Source organism: Doryrhamphus excisus, chromosome 2 (assembly GCF_030265055.1).
Source record: "Doryrhamphus excisus isolate RoL2022-K1 chromosome 2, RoL_Dexc_1.0, whole genome shotgun sequence".
NCBI lineage: Eukaryota > Metazoa > Chordata > Actinopteri > Syngnathiformes > Syngnathidae > Doryrhamphus > Doryrhamphus excisus.
The window spans coordinates 13,396,744-13,413,278 of NC_080467.1; the positions used below are offsets into that span (position 1 = coordinate 13,396,744).

The following is a 16,535-nucleotide window of genomic DNA, read 5'->3' on the forward strand; positions in this document are numbered from 1 at the left end:
ATCTAAGGTTATACAATTTTGTACAATTAATACTAATCATTTTCGGTGTTTAAAATAATCCATATTGAGGCTAAAGCCTTTATTTTGAAGAGAAGGCGTCAAAACAGTAAGTCACCGAACACAAAATTTCCGTTAGCCAAAAAACATACAAATCCATGATTTACACACCTGCGACAAACATAAGAAATGTGTTTTATTTCAAGTCACACAAATACACCATGAGAAATATGTTATCCCTTATCATCTTGTATATACAAAATCATTACAACCGCTGTTGCAGTGCCACCACAACCCCTGCTTAATAACGGGATACGTTAGCCTACGTAAGTAAAATGGCTTCCCAGTGTGATGATGAGGCCATTACTTATGTTGAAATGCCTCCAGTAACTTCTAGAAGAGTGAGGTCTTGAATTTGTGTCAGTTAATCATTTTTCTTAATGGCATCAATGCAGCAGATTGGGCAATGTAAACACCTGAATGGCAAACCCTGCAGCAGAATATGTAAACTGTACCAGTGTAATTGTGTGCAATGGTAGGACTAGATGGCGCCGTCATTGCGTCCTCTCCTCTTCCACTCACAAGCACCAAGTGCGATGAAGGTCAGGACGATGACCAAGAGCAAGACACAAAGTACAATGAGGGTTTCCCATACTCCTGGTGCCAATGCCTTCCATGTTGCCATTTTTTCTGACGGCAGCAAATTGCTCAAACTCAACATGTACCCCAGAGCCCATCCAACAGAGGCGTCGCCTGCCTGCAGAAACGGTAACAAAATATAGCGGAAACACGGCCCTTCTTTTTAATTCAAAACGTTGAAAGCACAAAAGGCTCCAAACCGCTCACCTTCTTCTTGAAAGAAATGCGTGAAAAGGACGTTGCATCAAAGCCGTATCCTCTAAGCAGGAGAACCTTGATGTACACAGAGGAAGCACAGTAGTCCCTCAGGCGAGACGCTTGATCTGGAGCATGAACCATCATCTAAATACATATTTGTGTATTAGCACATTTATGTACAACACCATAGAAAAATAATGACTAGCAGCAAAATAAGTGAAAGCTGTTCAATTAGGTACACCAGCACAATCGGACTACTGAGCCCAAACAGGCAATGCACACCTAAAGTGGCCCCCGTGCTGCAGTTTGGCCACCCCTGTATTGCATTGTGCAGGTGTACCTAATGAAATATCCAAAGATGTAATGAGAAAGCTCTTGAAATATTGCTTTATGAATTATTACGTCATCTAGCAAGATCTCATAGTGTATAGACTGCTCATATATTTCATCTCCTTTCATATTATCTACATACTGTATTTGTATATAACTCTGGGTAAAACTGTTGATTTTGTTAATACTTGGGTTGTTTATATTGTTTTTTTTAATATTGTGTATTTTGTACTGCTTAACTGATTCTGTACTCTTGCTGCTGTGCAATGCAAATTTCCCCACTGAGGGACGAATAAAGGCATATCTTATCTTATCTCGTTCAGTGCACAAATTATAACCAAAACTTGTCCCAAGTACCTGCCAGCATACAGTAAATACATATGACAGTAATACATAAATACTTTACCTGGGCAAAAGTCATCTTGCATACTGTTTTAGCTGCCTCCTCCATTTGGGCAGCAGTGCTCACTGAGATGCCAGTGATACGCTGCAGGAAGGAGTGAATGTAGAAGAAGGCTGAAAATGCCTGGTTAGACAGATGGAGATGCATAAATTCCACATCTGTATACCAATACCAATATGAGCATGTATTTTGTTAGCTCTCCGTACCATGAAGCTGCCAGTCACATTTGGCTGGAAGACTTTGTCAAAGGAGCAATGAGAGAAAAGGCAGCCGTCGAAAGAGAAGATCTCGGACACGTTTCCTGAACATTGCTCGTAATGTCCACTGCCACGTACTACCAAAGAATCCTGGGCTTTGTAGGAGCTTGGTTTGTACTTGGCTGTGCATGGAGAGTTGAATATACTGTCCAGCTTTATGTTTACAGAGGAGTCGGCAGGATGGCACGGGTGAGTAACAGATGCTGAATAACCTTGAGACTGAGAGAAAGAAACAGAGGACAATTAGTGACATCAGTAGGATTACTTTCCTTATAAATCCAGTATCTGAGCACACTGATGACATAAATAACCTAATTTATCTCCATAGTTTTTTAATGCATCATGTGAGGTGAATATAAACTACCTTGACTATGTGGGCCATCAGCCTCTTGAGGACCTGATCCTGTCCATAGCAGAGGAAGCTGTGTGTGTACAGAGAGTACTCCTGGCCGTACAGACGCAGTTTCATCATCTCCTTCTCATCCTCCACTTTCTCTTTAGTCACAAATGTTATCTGTGTGGATGCACCACCGAAATCCAGGGCCCCCACTGTGGGCCTTCCTGAGCTCAGCCAACGCCCCACAAAGCCATACTAGAAAGAAAAAAATACAAAAAAACACGCTTTGTTGAGGAAAAGGCGGTAGAAAATGAATGAATGAATGTTTATATTTCTTACATCTGACTTGAGTAGTTTTAAACTATTTACCACTGACACAAACGTTTTCAACGTATCAACCGTGTCACGCTCATAAAAAATCCGCTAGGTGTCCTCAGTGAGCTTTCTTGCCTCAAATAACACAAACAACTACTAAGCACACTAGTGTGCCGTGAGGAATTAAACAATATTTTTTAAATTAAAATTTATTAATCATTTTCTGCAAATATTATGCTATTGTCAAGTGTCCGTGGTGCAATGTAATATTCGTCCGTGTGGCAACACGTAGCTGATTGCCTGGTTCCTCCCAATAGATTTGAGGTGAGGTGGCACGTGAGGTGAGGCAAGATTATTCCAATGTAGAAAAAAAACGTACTGAGGCTCAAAAAAGGTTGAAAAACACTGTACGAAGTTGTTGCAACCATTTATTTCATACGTGAACACAATATTTTATTTATCTTTACAAGTTAGTTTTTAGTATTACTACTTAATTTCCAGCCATGAAACATCATAATGTAACTTTACTACTGATAATCACATATTGTGGAGTTTTAAAAGTATTCTAGTGTACTACAATAACATTGAAATATATTTGATTTAGATTTTTTGCACGGTTTTTAATTTATGTTTTATTATTCTTTTAAAGGAACTATGTTACCGCCAGGCTGTTTTTGTATAAAGCGGGTGTATGGATGATGGTGAACAACCAAACTCTATCTGGTGATGACTGGGGCAATAATATGAGGTGGGGGGTCGAATGTGGTGATTATGGGGGTGGGCTTGTTTGTCTTTGACGAAGATTTCTATAGTTTAATCTGACAAATCGTCTCATCGAATGTTATTTAATGTGAAAGTCATGATTTTGTAGGCCAAAATTCTCTTCCTGTGTGTAATGTGAAGTCCTCACTTTTGTAAGTCGTAATTTTAATCACCAAAGACCGTCCAAATGAAGATAAGATATGCCTTTATTCGTCCCTCAGTGGGGAAATTTGCTGATTGTATCTGAAAATTATCTATTTATAGCAAAATTATAGACATTCTCTTTAATATATAATATATTTTTTAGGAATGAATAAACTGGCAGCACATTTTATTCAATTATTTGCTTGATTTGGATACAAATACAAATTCTCACCTTGATGAAATTCTCTAAAAGATAGTTGACAGTGACCCAACCATATGCACCTTCCTCTTGACCGGACAGAATGGCGGCCCCCTGGAAGCTGAACGGGTATGACTGGATTTTATTGCCAACTTCCAGCAGAATTTGAGCAGACTGTTGTGGACTGGAGATACTGGGAGAATGAAAAACATCTGTGTCATCAAATTATGACACATTTAAGCAACTTTAGAATCAGCATTATATGTTTGAAGCGCCTTTATGGGATGTTTTTAGTGTGACCAGGTTTTGCAGATTAAGGTATTTTACATTCATGTTTTATGTTGTTTGAATGTTAACAGGTGGATACAGAGGTTCATTAAATAAACGCTGCTATCTAGTGGTGAAGTATTAAAAGGGGGCCTATTATACAAATTTTTGTGTCTATGTATTTAGTTGTGGGCTCCTTCACACAATAACCCACACAATACACTTTCCAGATCTTCCAGTTGCTGCACCTCTTCTTGCAGTGTTTCCTTGGGTTTTCTGTCAATATTTTACATGTGATTTCAGCTATTCGATTTTTTTCTAGGGTCGCAGGGGTGCTGGAGCCTATCCCAGCTGTCTTCGGGCGAGAGACAGTGTACACCCTGGACTGGTGGCCAGCCAATCATAGGGCACATATAGACAAACAACCATTCACACTCACATTCATACCTATGGACAATCTGGAGTCGCTAATTAACCTAGCATGTTTTTGGAATGTGGGAGGAAACCGGAGTACCCGGAGAAAACCCACGCATGCACGGGGAGAACATGCAAACTCCACACAGAGATGGCCGAGGATGGGATTGAACCCTGGTCTCCTAGCTGTGAGGTCTGCGCGCTAACCACTCGACCACCGTGCCGCCTAAAAGGGGACCTATTATACTAATTTTCGGGTCTATGTATTTAGTTGTGGACTCCTTCACACGATAACCCACACAGTAAGCTTTCCAGATCTTCCAGTTGCTGCACCTCTTCTTGCAGTGTTCCCTTGGGTTTTCTGTCAATGTTTTACATGTGACTTCAAGCTATGCGATTTTTTTCTACTGTCAAAAGCTGCATAGGCGGCTAAATAATTCTGTTTTTGTCTCTATATCAAACTTAAAAAAATAAATAGATGAATGTGCAAGCACACAGTGACTTACTGTAGAAGCCTCATGCCTGCTGTGGCACCCAGGTACACTGGTGTAACCTTGTGTCTATGTGCAGGGACATCCTGCACTGCCTGGTCCAAACATGCCTCCAAGCTCTGCCCCACTGCTCCTTGTTGCCCCGCATAGCTGGAGATTCCACCTCCTTGGACAGGAGTGAAACACTGATTAGCACTTCACTGATTAGCATTCATTCATGATTCATGCACATGTTACATGTGAATCAATCATCCCCTCATAGTGAAAAGCATACCTGAAAAGAAGTACTGTATAAATGATGCAAAATGCTAAATGTAGGCTGTATGCAAACCAACAATGCAACATGATAATCCAAATCTTACCCTTTGCATGACATTCACTGTGCTGGGTCACCACACCCGTGCCATTTTGCTTGTCTGCAGGCCACTTGTATACATACAAGGATGTGTGTGAGGATCCTGCATCCAAAACAATTCCGTACTACAGGATGAGAACAAAACAGAGAGCGAATTAATGATTCCTAAAGACCTCCCTTTATTATTTGGATACTATTATTGGACACTGTATCTCACAAAAGTGAGCACCCCCCCCCCCCCCCCACAATAAAGCAAGCATTACTAATCAGTCATGCAGTACGCATAATCTGCTTGCCATATAGGCTAAAAACAACCAATTAGCTAAAAATGTCATCCAATACTTCTCTACAAGAGAGGAGAAATATGATCTCAGGGAAGAACTACATTTGAAACACTTATATGCTTTGGAAGACAATGAATACGGGGTAATAACTATAAAAGCAATCTTCACTTGCTAAATGTACTGCAAAAAAGGTCAGTAAGGATAATTCATAATGCCGCCTACAGAGAACATACTAACTCCTTATTTCTAAAATCACAAATACTTGCTGATATAGTTAATCTTCAAAAAAATAAAATAAATGCATGAGGCTGAAAACAACCAATTCTAATTAAAAAAAATACTTCTCTACAAGAGAGGAGAAATATGATCTCAAGGAAGAAATCCATTTGAAACACTTATATGCTAGGACTACGTTAAAAAGCCATAGCATTTCAGTATGTGGAATCAAACTATGGAATGGATTGAGTAAGGAAATCAAACAATGCACAACGATGAGCCAATTCAAGAAACAATACAAGCAGTTGATGTTTGCTAAATACAAGGATGAAGAGTCTTGAACCAGTCATGATGTGCTATATATATCACTATATTGACACTTACTATGGTACACATTATGTCATTGGATGGTCATATCACCTCGTACTTCGGTACGAGGTACATTATTTAAAACAAACAAACAAACAAAAAAACCTTAAACTGTATTATGGAAAGCAGGAAGTGAACAAATGTAACAGTAACTGATTGTAAAAGTACCAGATGGAGGGGTAGGATTTAATAAGCTTTGCTTCTTCCTACTCCTTTTGGACATGTGGAACTGGGAACTGATTATGGGATGCACTCAATTGTAATCTGATGCATGTTCAAATGACATAAAACCATTACCATTACCATATTATACCAGTACGGAATTAGCGATTCCCCATGTCCATACACCCAACCCGTTTCCAAGTGGCAGTGACCCCACACCATCATTCCACCCCACCCCCTGCTCCCAAGTGTGCATGTCTGGCACGGTCCCAGGCAGCAGTCTGTCAGCCCTGACCCTTAAAAACCAAATGGAATGTGTGTGCGTCGACCGTGTGATTAAAATAGGGGACAGCAAACACGTCATGGGCACCCCAGAGTAGACTTACTGTCCTCTGAAAATAAGTGGACAGCATACCACCATCGCTAAAAAGCTGGCAACACAAGCGAATACAGATCAGTGTGAACATGTCCAAATGTTGGAATTCATGTTTACCCTCAAAGCAGCACTCATGCAGCCCCAGACCACCACACCTGACTGCAGGCACGGCTGTGAATCTATACTGTGATATAAACTATACACAGACTACTGTCAAGTACAATAAATACAACTTGTAGTATTGTCGATGGTCTTCATTTCAACGTTAGTGGTGCCAAGACAGTTGTTTGGCAACTCAAAGTTTCCGCTGTCTTCACAGATATTTTATGGGATTAAGGTCCAGAGACTGGGTAAGCCACTCCAGAATCTTAATGTGCTTCTTTTTGATCCACTTTGCATATGTTTCGGGTCATTTTCATGGAGGAAGACCCATCCACGACCCATCGTCAGAGAAGAGGATGAGAAGGTCAGAGAAGAAATAGTCACACTAAAAAGATGATTTGATGATAATAGATTGTCCTTGAACCTAAATAAAACTAAAATCATGTTGTTTGGTAACAGCAGAAAGGACACGCACCAGCAAATACAAATAGACGGTGTAGACATTGAAAGGGTGAAGGAAAATAAATTTCTGGGGATCACAATAGATGAAAATATGAGCTGGAAACCTCATATTACAAATGTACAACATAAGGTGGCCAGAAATATTTCAGTATTGAACAAAGCAACATTTTTTTCTCAATCAGAAATCACTCCACACTCTTTATTGCTCTCTGGTTCTACCATATTTTACTTATTGTGTGGAAATATGGGCTAATAACTATAAAAGCAATCTTCACTCGCTAAATGTACTGCAAAAAAGGTCAGTAAGGATAATTCATAATGCCGCCTACAGAGAACATACTAACTCCTTATTTCTAAAATCACAAATACTTCAACTTGCTGATATAGTTCATCTTCAAACAGCTAAAATAATGCATAAGGCTAAAAACAACCAATTAGCTAAAAATGTCATCCAATACTTCTCGACAAGAGAGGAGAAATATGATCTCAGGGAAGAACTACATTTGAAACACTTATATGCTAGGACTACGTTAAAAAGCCATAGCATTTCAGTATGTGGAATCAAACTATGGAATGGATTGAGTAAGGACCTCAAACAATGCACAACGTTGAGCCAATTCAAGAAACAATACAAGCAGTTGATGTTTGCTAAATACAAGGATGAAGAGTCTTGAACCAGTCATGATGTGCTATACGTATATATCACTATATTGACACTTACTATGGTACACATTATGTCATTGGATGGTCATATCACCTCGTACTTCAGTACGAGGTACATTATTAAAAAAAACAAAAAAACCTTAAACTGTATTATGGAAAGCAGGAAGTGAACAAATGTAACAGTTACTGATTGTAAAAGTATCAGATGGAGGGGTAGGATTTAATAAGCTTTGCTTCTTCCTACTCCTTTTGGACATGTGGAACTGTGAACTTATTATGGGATGCACTCAATTGTAATCTGATGCATGTTCAAATGAAATAAACCATTACCATTACCATTACCATATTGTCAGGAAGATCTACATGGTCCTGTTCCATCCTGTTCCTCAATGTGGTGAAGTCTTAATGCTTCCAGACAGTAGGAATGGTGTTCCCGGGGGTCACCGTTAACATTTCTTTCAGGACTGATAGGGATACCGCAGGGATACCCAATGACATGTCTGATGATAACATACGCCATCTCATGACTGTTAAATATAGACAATAGGAATATCCAGGATCTACACTTAGATCCAGTGACCAGTGCCAGAGATTTCTCCTCTTTGGTTACTTCTGTCAACCGACATCACACTCTCCCTGATCCAAAAATATCAAGTGGACCGACCTTACCATGAACCCGGGTGCCTTGGGAATGTCTTGGCTTGGTAAAGTGAGGAGCAGTACCGTGGCGGCGCCGAGCACCAACAGCAGGATGAGGGCGGCAGGATGAGCTGCACACTGAGCCATGACCAAAACAGGAAGAGACGCTCTTCGGCTGGAGTATTTGAAATGCTTCAAGTTTGGATTCAAGACAACTAACTCCTCCGCTCCTTGCTTAAATCCCACTACAGAAAGCAAAGTCTGGCTTGTATTTATGATCCTCCTCCAGTCTCAGCTCCAAGGCTACTGGTCCTGTGGAGGAAAAAATGTTTTACTTTGAGAGAAACCTGATGCAGCCCGGAGCCAGAAATCCACGTTTTCTTGGTCTGGGAGAGACAAAGTACAGCGTTATTCACTCATTAGATGAAAACAATAGATGTCCTGGCATGGATCCATATTGTAGGTGATTGGACTGAGGAACTGCAGGGCTGCTTGTTGTTTTTGTGTAGTATTTGCATGTAAATGGGTGCAGTCCCTAAGCTGCTTCCCGTTTTGAATATAAAGTTAAGCTCGGACATGTTTTCAGCAGAGGGCTAAAAAGTGCACTTGTGTGTCTAAAAATAACTCTTAACATTACTTGATGTTCTATAACTACAAAATAAATACATTCAGAAGACAAGATGCATTTTTCATTCATTCATTCATTTTCTACCGCTTTTCCTCACAAGGGTCGCGAGGGTGCTGGAGCCTATCCCAGCGGTCTTTGGGCGTTTTATGTTGTTTGAATGTTAACAGGTGGATACATTAAATAAACACTGCTACCTAGTGGTGAAGCATTAAAATGGGGACCTATTATACTAATTTTTGCGTCTATGTATTTAGTTGTGTGCTCCTTCACACAATAACCCACACAGTAAGCTTTCCAGATCTTCTAGATGCTGCACCTCTTCTTGCAGTGTTTCCTTGGGTTTTCTGTCAATATTTTACATGTGATTTCAGCTATGCGATTTTTTTCTAGGGTCGCGCGGGGTGCTGGAGCCTATCCCAGCTGTCTTTGGGCGAGAGGCGGGGTACACCCTGGACTGGTGGCCAGCCAATCACAGGGCACATATAGACAAACAACCATTCACACTCACATTCATACCTATGGACAATTTGGAGTCGCTAATTAACCTAGCATGTTTTTGGAATGTGGGAGGAAACCGGAGTACCCGGAGAAAACCCACGCATGCACAGGGAGAACATGCAAACTCCACACAGACATGGCCGAAGGTGGAATTGAACCCTGGTCTCCTAGCTGTGAGGTATGCACGCTAACCACTCGACCGCCGTGCCGCCCAAGATGCATTTTTTTAATTTATTATTAAGGGAGAGAAAAAAATCCAAACGTACATGGCCCTGTGTGAAAAAGTTCTCCCTAAACTTAATAACTGGTTGGGCCACCCTTGGCAACAACTGCAATCAAGCGGTTTTGATAACTTGCAATGAGTCTCTTCCAGCGCCGTGGAGGAATTTTTGTTCACTCATCTTTACAGTATTGTTGTCATTCAGCCGCATTACAGGTTTTTCCAGCAGGAAGTGCCCTTATAAGGTCATGCCACAGCATCTCAATAGGATTCAGGTCAGGACTTTGACTAGGCTACTCCAAAGTCTTTATTTTTTTGTTCTTCAGCCAATCAGACGTGGACTTGCTGGTGTGTTGTGGATCATTGTTGATCACTGCTGCAGAACCCAAGTTGGTTTCAGCTTGAGGTCATGAACCAATAGCCGGATATTCTCCTCCAGGATTTTTTGGTAGAGAGCAGAATTCATGGTTCAATTCATCACAGCAAGCCTTACTGGACCTGAATCAGCTAAACAGCCTCAGACCATTACACTGTTGTTCTTTTCATCATGTTATTTTTCTGAAATGTGACATTACTTGATGTAATGAGACACACATCTTCCAAAAAGTTCAACTTTTGTCTCGTATTTTGGGAATTGAGATGTTTTCTGGCAAAATTGAGACGAACCTTAAAGGGGACCTGTTATGCTTTTCCTCTTTTCTGTCCCATAAATGTTGTTCGAATGTTGAATTCACATGTTAAACCTTTAGGTTTGGAAGTGAGGCCTGAAAGCCATTATGGATGGTTCATGCACACTAGCAAAACCTGCTGGAAGAGGCACAGAGTCTGGAAGATCTAGAAAGCTTTCCGTGCAGTTTATCATGTGCAGCTTCTCTATAAGAGTCGGTACAAAGTCCCGAAAAGTCTAAAAGTCTAATAGGTCCCCGGTCCCCATGTTCTTTTTGTTTAGGGGTGGTTTTCATCTTGTTGTCATTGATTAATATTTCAATTTTGCCATTCAATCCTTACTCCATTACTTAGAAGCCAGTGTGAAATAATCAACAGACAAAATACATGGATTTGCAAGTATTGAAGTATATTTTATTTACAGTTCTGTAAACAGAATAGTTCAATACATTAAATAAGAAAAACAAATGGGTTTATAGTGTTTATTAAGAGGGTCTGTGAGTATGTGTGTCTGTGTGTGCGTGTGCATGCCTGTGGAACACAACTAGTTTGTGCGCATGAGAGTAAATAACTAGAAGTAGTAAAAGACATTCTCAGCAGCAGTCGTTAAACGTGCGCACTATACAATCTCCTCATTCTTAACAACACTGACCATTCTCTATTTACATTTCATTCAATTGATGTGCATAAAACAGCTCAAATCCACTAGGACAAAAATAAAAAGCAGTGGAAATAAAAGGTTTAAAATGTCATGCAGGCACAAAGTCAGGAGAAAACTTTTGGGAAAATAATATTATTACAATTAAAATAACCGCAGATCTAACAATGCCGAATCATTTATAAAAAAAGTTTTGTAGCGTTTATTTTTTTTTACAGTTTGGGAGCTCCCTCGCAGCGTAAAGTGCAAGGTGGTGCTGGACACCAGGAAGGATGCAGGGGGGGGGGGCGTCTTGATCAGCAGTGGTTTCTCATCTCCAGAAACTGGGAAAAGGCCTGTTTTTACAACCAACCAAAGCTTGCAAGTTTAGCCATAGCTTTGAATTTACTCAAGTTCCTTCATGAAAAAGCTCCCCGGCAACAACCTGTGCCCAGAGGAAGTTTTTCACCAAAGATCGAGTGCTGGTTGCCCGAAAAAGTTGGCCTTTTGATGCAACCCCTTTGAGACTGGAAAAGAGAGAGACTGCGGCAGGAGAGAGGAAGACGGAGGGCAGCCCCAAACACAACATGGCTTACGGCATCAAAATATTAGTCTGCAAAATAAATGCTTTCTTACTATAAAATATACTTCATCATCAATAAATGATGCGTATAAATGGGGGGGGGGGGAAACATGCAATTTGGTATATTAGTGGACAATCAGAGGGGAAAAAATGCATTTGAAGCCTGTTCTTCTTCTTCATATATTATAAGCAATTACATCACTAATGTCATTCAAATATATACACACACATGCTTTCATTGTGATTAATCATATCCTCAGTATTAGTGCCTTTAGTAGTGCTTTTCGGTGAAAGAAATACAAACTGAACTATGCAGAAACACATAAAATGGTAGCTTACAGTACTTACTGTATGATATGTACCATAAAAAGAAAATATTACAGTGGTTTCTAGACCCTACTTTGAAGTGATATGTCAATACAGTACGGTAAAACTGGCTTATTCATTAATGTGCCTTAACTACACCTGAAAGCTATGAGGCAGGTCAAGGAATCGGAATGAACAACAAAAGGTTTAGTCTACAGAATTACAGAAACAAAGTTTAAATACGTCACGTAGTAAATATACATCTGCGGGGGGGAAAAAAGGCTGCGTATGTGAGTCGGATGGCTCTGTGCATGCTCAGGGAACCCTAAAACATCTACGGCCAGGTAATCCTGATATTAAGAAGGTGCAACTTCAAGCTCCTCGAAAAGGTTCCACTGGCTAATCAGTGAAGTGATGAAGGAGATACGTCTCCTGTCAAGTCACCTTCTTCTTGTTTCCTCTCTCCTTAAAGTGGGTGAGAGGGTGACGCTCCCTACACCACAGTGCTGACGGACGGGTCAGACAAGTTGAGTTGTCCCGTGATGTCAGTTGGGGGGTATTGCTGCAGAGATGGAGAGAAAATAGGGGGGCGGGGAGGAGGGGGACACACATGGGGGTGTCATTTCCTGTCATTTATGCACTTTTAATGCACTTAAGCTTTGCTAACCCCGCGCTCAGGCTAATTTGTTTGGTTGTGATTGTTTTTAAATGCCAGATGCCGGGGGGGGGGGGGGGGGGTCGCCGAAGGACAAAAAGACGGTTCGGTTTAGTTTCAAAGTGCTGCTGCATTCAAGCCTTCACGTTACTGCAGAGAAACGGACCACAAGGCCTGGTTTCTGTGCAGGTGGCTAGTTGCTATGGCAACAGGGATTTTGCTTGATTGATTTGTGCCTTAGGAGTGGGGTCTGAGAAGCTGCAGGTTTTTTTTTTTCTCATTTGCAAGCCTGATTGAAAAAAATAAACCAGGAAGGCTAATATTGTCTCATTAGCATTTATAGACACATCAATAGTGTAGACTTGATCTCCAGTGTGCTTTTTTTATTATTATTTAAAGCTTGGAGACGATCCATTCAACTAATATGCTGCAGATGCAGAAATACAAAGCGGTGTTAGGGGTCTACTTCTCTTCAGCAAATAGTTAACGACCATGTGTTCCATCTACTGGTGAAAATGTTGTCAAGGGTACAAGCCAATAAACTAAGGCCCTGTCCACACGGAAACATAGGAAATGCATGCAAAATAAGAAATGCACAATGTGTCTACAAGCAACCAGTTCTATCTGAAAGCCTGTCTGCATATTCCAATACATTAATTTTAATATGTGTGGAGTTTTGACATCAAATGTTTTGTTTTTATTTACTTTTTTTATTTACTATTTAATCTCTCTTGAAAGTGTAGACATTTCATGAACATTCAAAAATAGATTATAATAAAAAAACAAGATAATTATAAGCAGCTGGTGGCAAATCTCCTGAAGTTCTACAAATATTATTTAAGCAAAAAATATCTAGATCTATTGTATAAACAGATTTCCCCCACTCTGGAAGTAGCATTTTAAGGCACCCAGAATGCCTTTTTCAAAAGACCTGAAAACTGTTTCTGTGTGGACAACGCATAAAAGCCCAGGCTTTCAACTAGTAAGGCATCGAAGCAGTGATGTTTCACACTAGTATTGCACAGCTGCACTAGCTGGCATTAAAATACTTTAGATTGAATATTAGACAAACAATGAAGATTTGTCTTTTTTTAAACCACAAACAAGTTGCAGCTATTCTCCATGTATGTTTATGGTTAAAAAATGCTTCAAATTCAGATTTTTTTCCAATGTAGTTCTTCTGCACTTTTATGGATTTTGGGGCTAAATAAGATATTATTTTGTATGTTCGCATCTCCATCAGAATAAACAACATCTGACCCATTTGACTGGTTAGACCAGTCATTCCAAACCACATAATGCATAATAATTGGTTCAAGACCCGACCACGATAAGGGAATTTCAGTGAAGTAGGAGTCAGTATTAATAAATGGATGCTAGCCAGTGTGGCTGTGCAAGTGTATGTTGGTGAAACGTCACTCCCTCATTCTTAAGAACCATGCTCAATGTTACGTTGACAGCCCGAGCTTTTGGCCCAACGGTCTACATCAGGGGTGGACAAACTTTTTGACTCGTGGGCCATGTTGAGTTAACAAGATTGTCCAGGGGGGGCAGAATATATATTTAACACATGCACACACATTATTTTCACATTGAATTGCTTGTCTAATTTATCTGTAAAGTGTTATGCTATCAGCTATATGTTTTCATGCTATAAGTCTCATGTCATTTTCTACCGCTTTTTCCTCACGAGGGTCGCGGGGGGTGCTGGAGCCTATCCCGGCTGTCTTCGGGCGTGAGGCGGGGTACACCCTGGACTGGTCGCCAGCCAATCACAGGGCACATATAGACAAACAACCATTCACACTCACATTCATACCTATGGACAATTTGGAGTCGCCAATTAACCTAGCATGTTTTTGGAATGTGGGAGGAAACCGGAGTACCCACGCATGCACGGGGAGAACATGCAAACTCCACACAGAGATGGCCCAGGGTGGAATTGAACCCTGGTCTCCTAGCTGTGAGGTCTGCGCGCTAACCACTAGACCGCCGTGCCGCCATATCAAACTACAAAATAGAATTTTACAGTTTTTGTTATTTAGTTTTTACTAAATCAGACATCCGACTTGCAAGTCATGTTGCCAGTTTGTATGTAAAAAGTTGAAATACTTAGAAAGCTACTGGTGAGCCGGATTCAAATGCTTGGTGGGCCACATGTGGCCCCCGGGCCGTGGTTTGCCCACCCCTGGTCTACATTCTCATTTGTAATTCCGAAGGTCCAGTGTGTGAGTCCCAGGCACGGGGAGATTGAACCAGGCCGGTTAGATAAGCGGGTTGACGGGAACGATTCATACGCCATTTTTGTTTGGTGTTAGCATTAGATTTCTCATTGATGAGATTACTACTGAAAATTGGCGCAAATTTGGAGGAAACTGGGGAAGAATCACAACCACAGTGGGAAAGCTTTTTACTACAGGGGGTATTAAACTACTTTCTACTGTCACTATGTTGCATGCTTGAAGAGGGAAAGAGAAGCAGAGTGGCATGTGGGTGAGGCACACTGACACTAAAGTCCATTCATATCCATTTATGTAAAAAAAGAACATTGATATAAAATCAAAAATAATGGTCAAAGACTGAGGATGATAAACCATTTTGGTTGCATATTTTGTTGACGCTAATATGGGGTTTTATACTGGGATCGCTAAACCATCAAAGCAGACATGACAACAGAGGCCATCCCACTCTTCTCCTTCCATTCTACTGCCACACCTCAGGAAGGGAAAGTAGAGATGTTTTTTTTTTTCAATAAAAAGGGACATTCATAAAGATGACAGTTAACACAAAGAGATAAAAAGAGCAACAAAATAAAAAAAAAATTAAAAAAATTGGCTGCAGCTACAGCTGTAGCTCAGTTCAAACATTGAAAAGTGTCAGGATTAAAGTCGATACTCAAGAGAAGACGGCCATCATCACCTGAAAATACCCTGAAAAAGACACACAGTTCACAAGAACACTGAAAAATAAACAATAATTATGACAAAACAGAAAGTAAATCAATCAATACGTTAATAGAAATCCAGCAGTGTAATCCTGAAATAGACTCAATAGTTCAAAAGCAAAACATCTTGGTTTTCTTCTTAGTCGGATTGGTCTCACAACCACCTTGGAAATTGGACTTTTGGACAAAAAGACACAACACCGCCACATGCGTTCCAAACCAAAAGAAACCGAACAAAAGAAGTGCAGGATTGGTGCAAATAAAAAGGTCAAGCCACCAAAACTAGAGGTCACAAACACTTAAACACACATGGACAGAACACACACCAAACCAGCAGCCCACCACAAAACAGACAGCTTGTTTGCATCATATTATCCCCATATTATCCGGATGACACCCACCCATCACCACTTCTACTCGGTATAGTCGGATGGCCCCCCTTTCTGATTCCAGCTCCTGGCCTGACCTGACCTACCCTGATGCCCTTCAGTGTTTGGAGGCACTAGAGATGCGTGATGGTTGATCGATGGTGAACTGACAGACACGTGACAGAGGCAGCTGAGCCCCGTGGAAATGGATGAGTGGCGCATGTGGACTCTCTCGTGATCGGATATGGAGATGTGATCAGAGAGGACAGAGACCGGGAAAGAGAGGCGACAGAAGAGGACGAGATAAAAAAAAAAAAAGAGCGGGCGGAGTAAAGAAGGGAAGATGTTGCTTCTGGGTCTCCTTACCGTGTCTTTGGAGGACCTACGTCTCTTGATGCTGGAAGCCAGGGTGGTACTGATGGACCTAAAAGAGGCTTTCTTTTTGGGGTCGGGCTCTGCTCTACCACTTTTCCTATCCTAAAATGAATATGTGGAAACATTATTCATGTTCATTCTATAGCTTGGGGGCGATAACTTTGCTTTCACCCATTATCCAATTCCCAACTCCACCTCTCACCACAATATTTGTCCTCTTATGATGTAAGTAGATGGGGGCGAAATGTGAAAAGAGGGCAGGTGACAGAAAGGG

The 16,535-nt window shown here is 40.8% G+C and overlaps 2 protein-coding genes across 9 annotated transcripts in view; both read right to left on the bottom strand.

Moving 5' to 3' along the window:
• Nucleotides 1–95: 95 nt before the first annotated feature.
• On the bottom strand, nucleotides 96–8,528 carry entpd2b (ectonucleoside triphosphate diphosphohydrolase 2b). Its single transcript, XM_058061778.1, has 9 exons — nucleotides 8,412–8,528; nucleotides 5,116–5,233; nucleotides 4,769–4,919; nucleotides 3,615–3,774; nucleotides 2,189–2,416; nucleotides 1,774–2,043; nucleotides 1,571–1,690; nucleotides 844–978; nucleotides 96–754 (listed from the first exon to the last, which is right to left on the bottom strand). The coding sequence occupies exons 1-9, from the start codon at nucleotides 8,526–8,528 to the stop codon at nucleotides 539–541; spliced, it is 1,515 nt and encodes a 504-aa protein (XP_057917761.1). The 3' UTR covers nucleotides 96–538.
• Nucleotides 8,529–10,781: 2,253 nt separating this feature from the next.
• Nucleotides 10,782–16,535, bottom strand: part of grin1a (glutamate receptor, ionotropic, N-methyl D-aspartate 1a) — a 35,280-nt gene continuing 29,526 nt past the window's right edge. For 5 of the 8 annotated variants that reach the window (XM_058058019.1, XM_058058012.1, XM_058058003.1 and 2 more), the window contains 2 exons: nucleotides 16,253–16,363; nucleotides 10,782–12,481 (listed from right to left, as the gene is read on the bottom strand). In XM_058058019.1, coding sequence (XP_057914002.1) covers nucleotides 12,413–12,481; nucleotides 16,253–16,363 — 180 coding nt within the window. In that variant the 3' untranslated portion in view covers nucleotides 10,782–12,412. The remainder of the gene's footprint in view (nucleotides 12,482–16,252; nucleotides 16,364–16,535) is intronic. The other 3 variants (XM_058058026.1, XM_058058042.1, XM_058058035.1) reach the window with 1 other exon arrangement.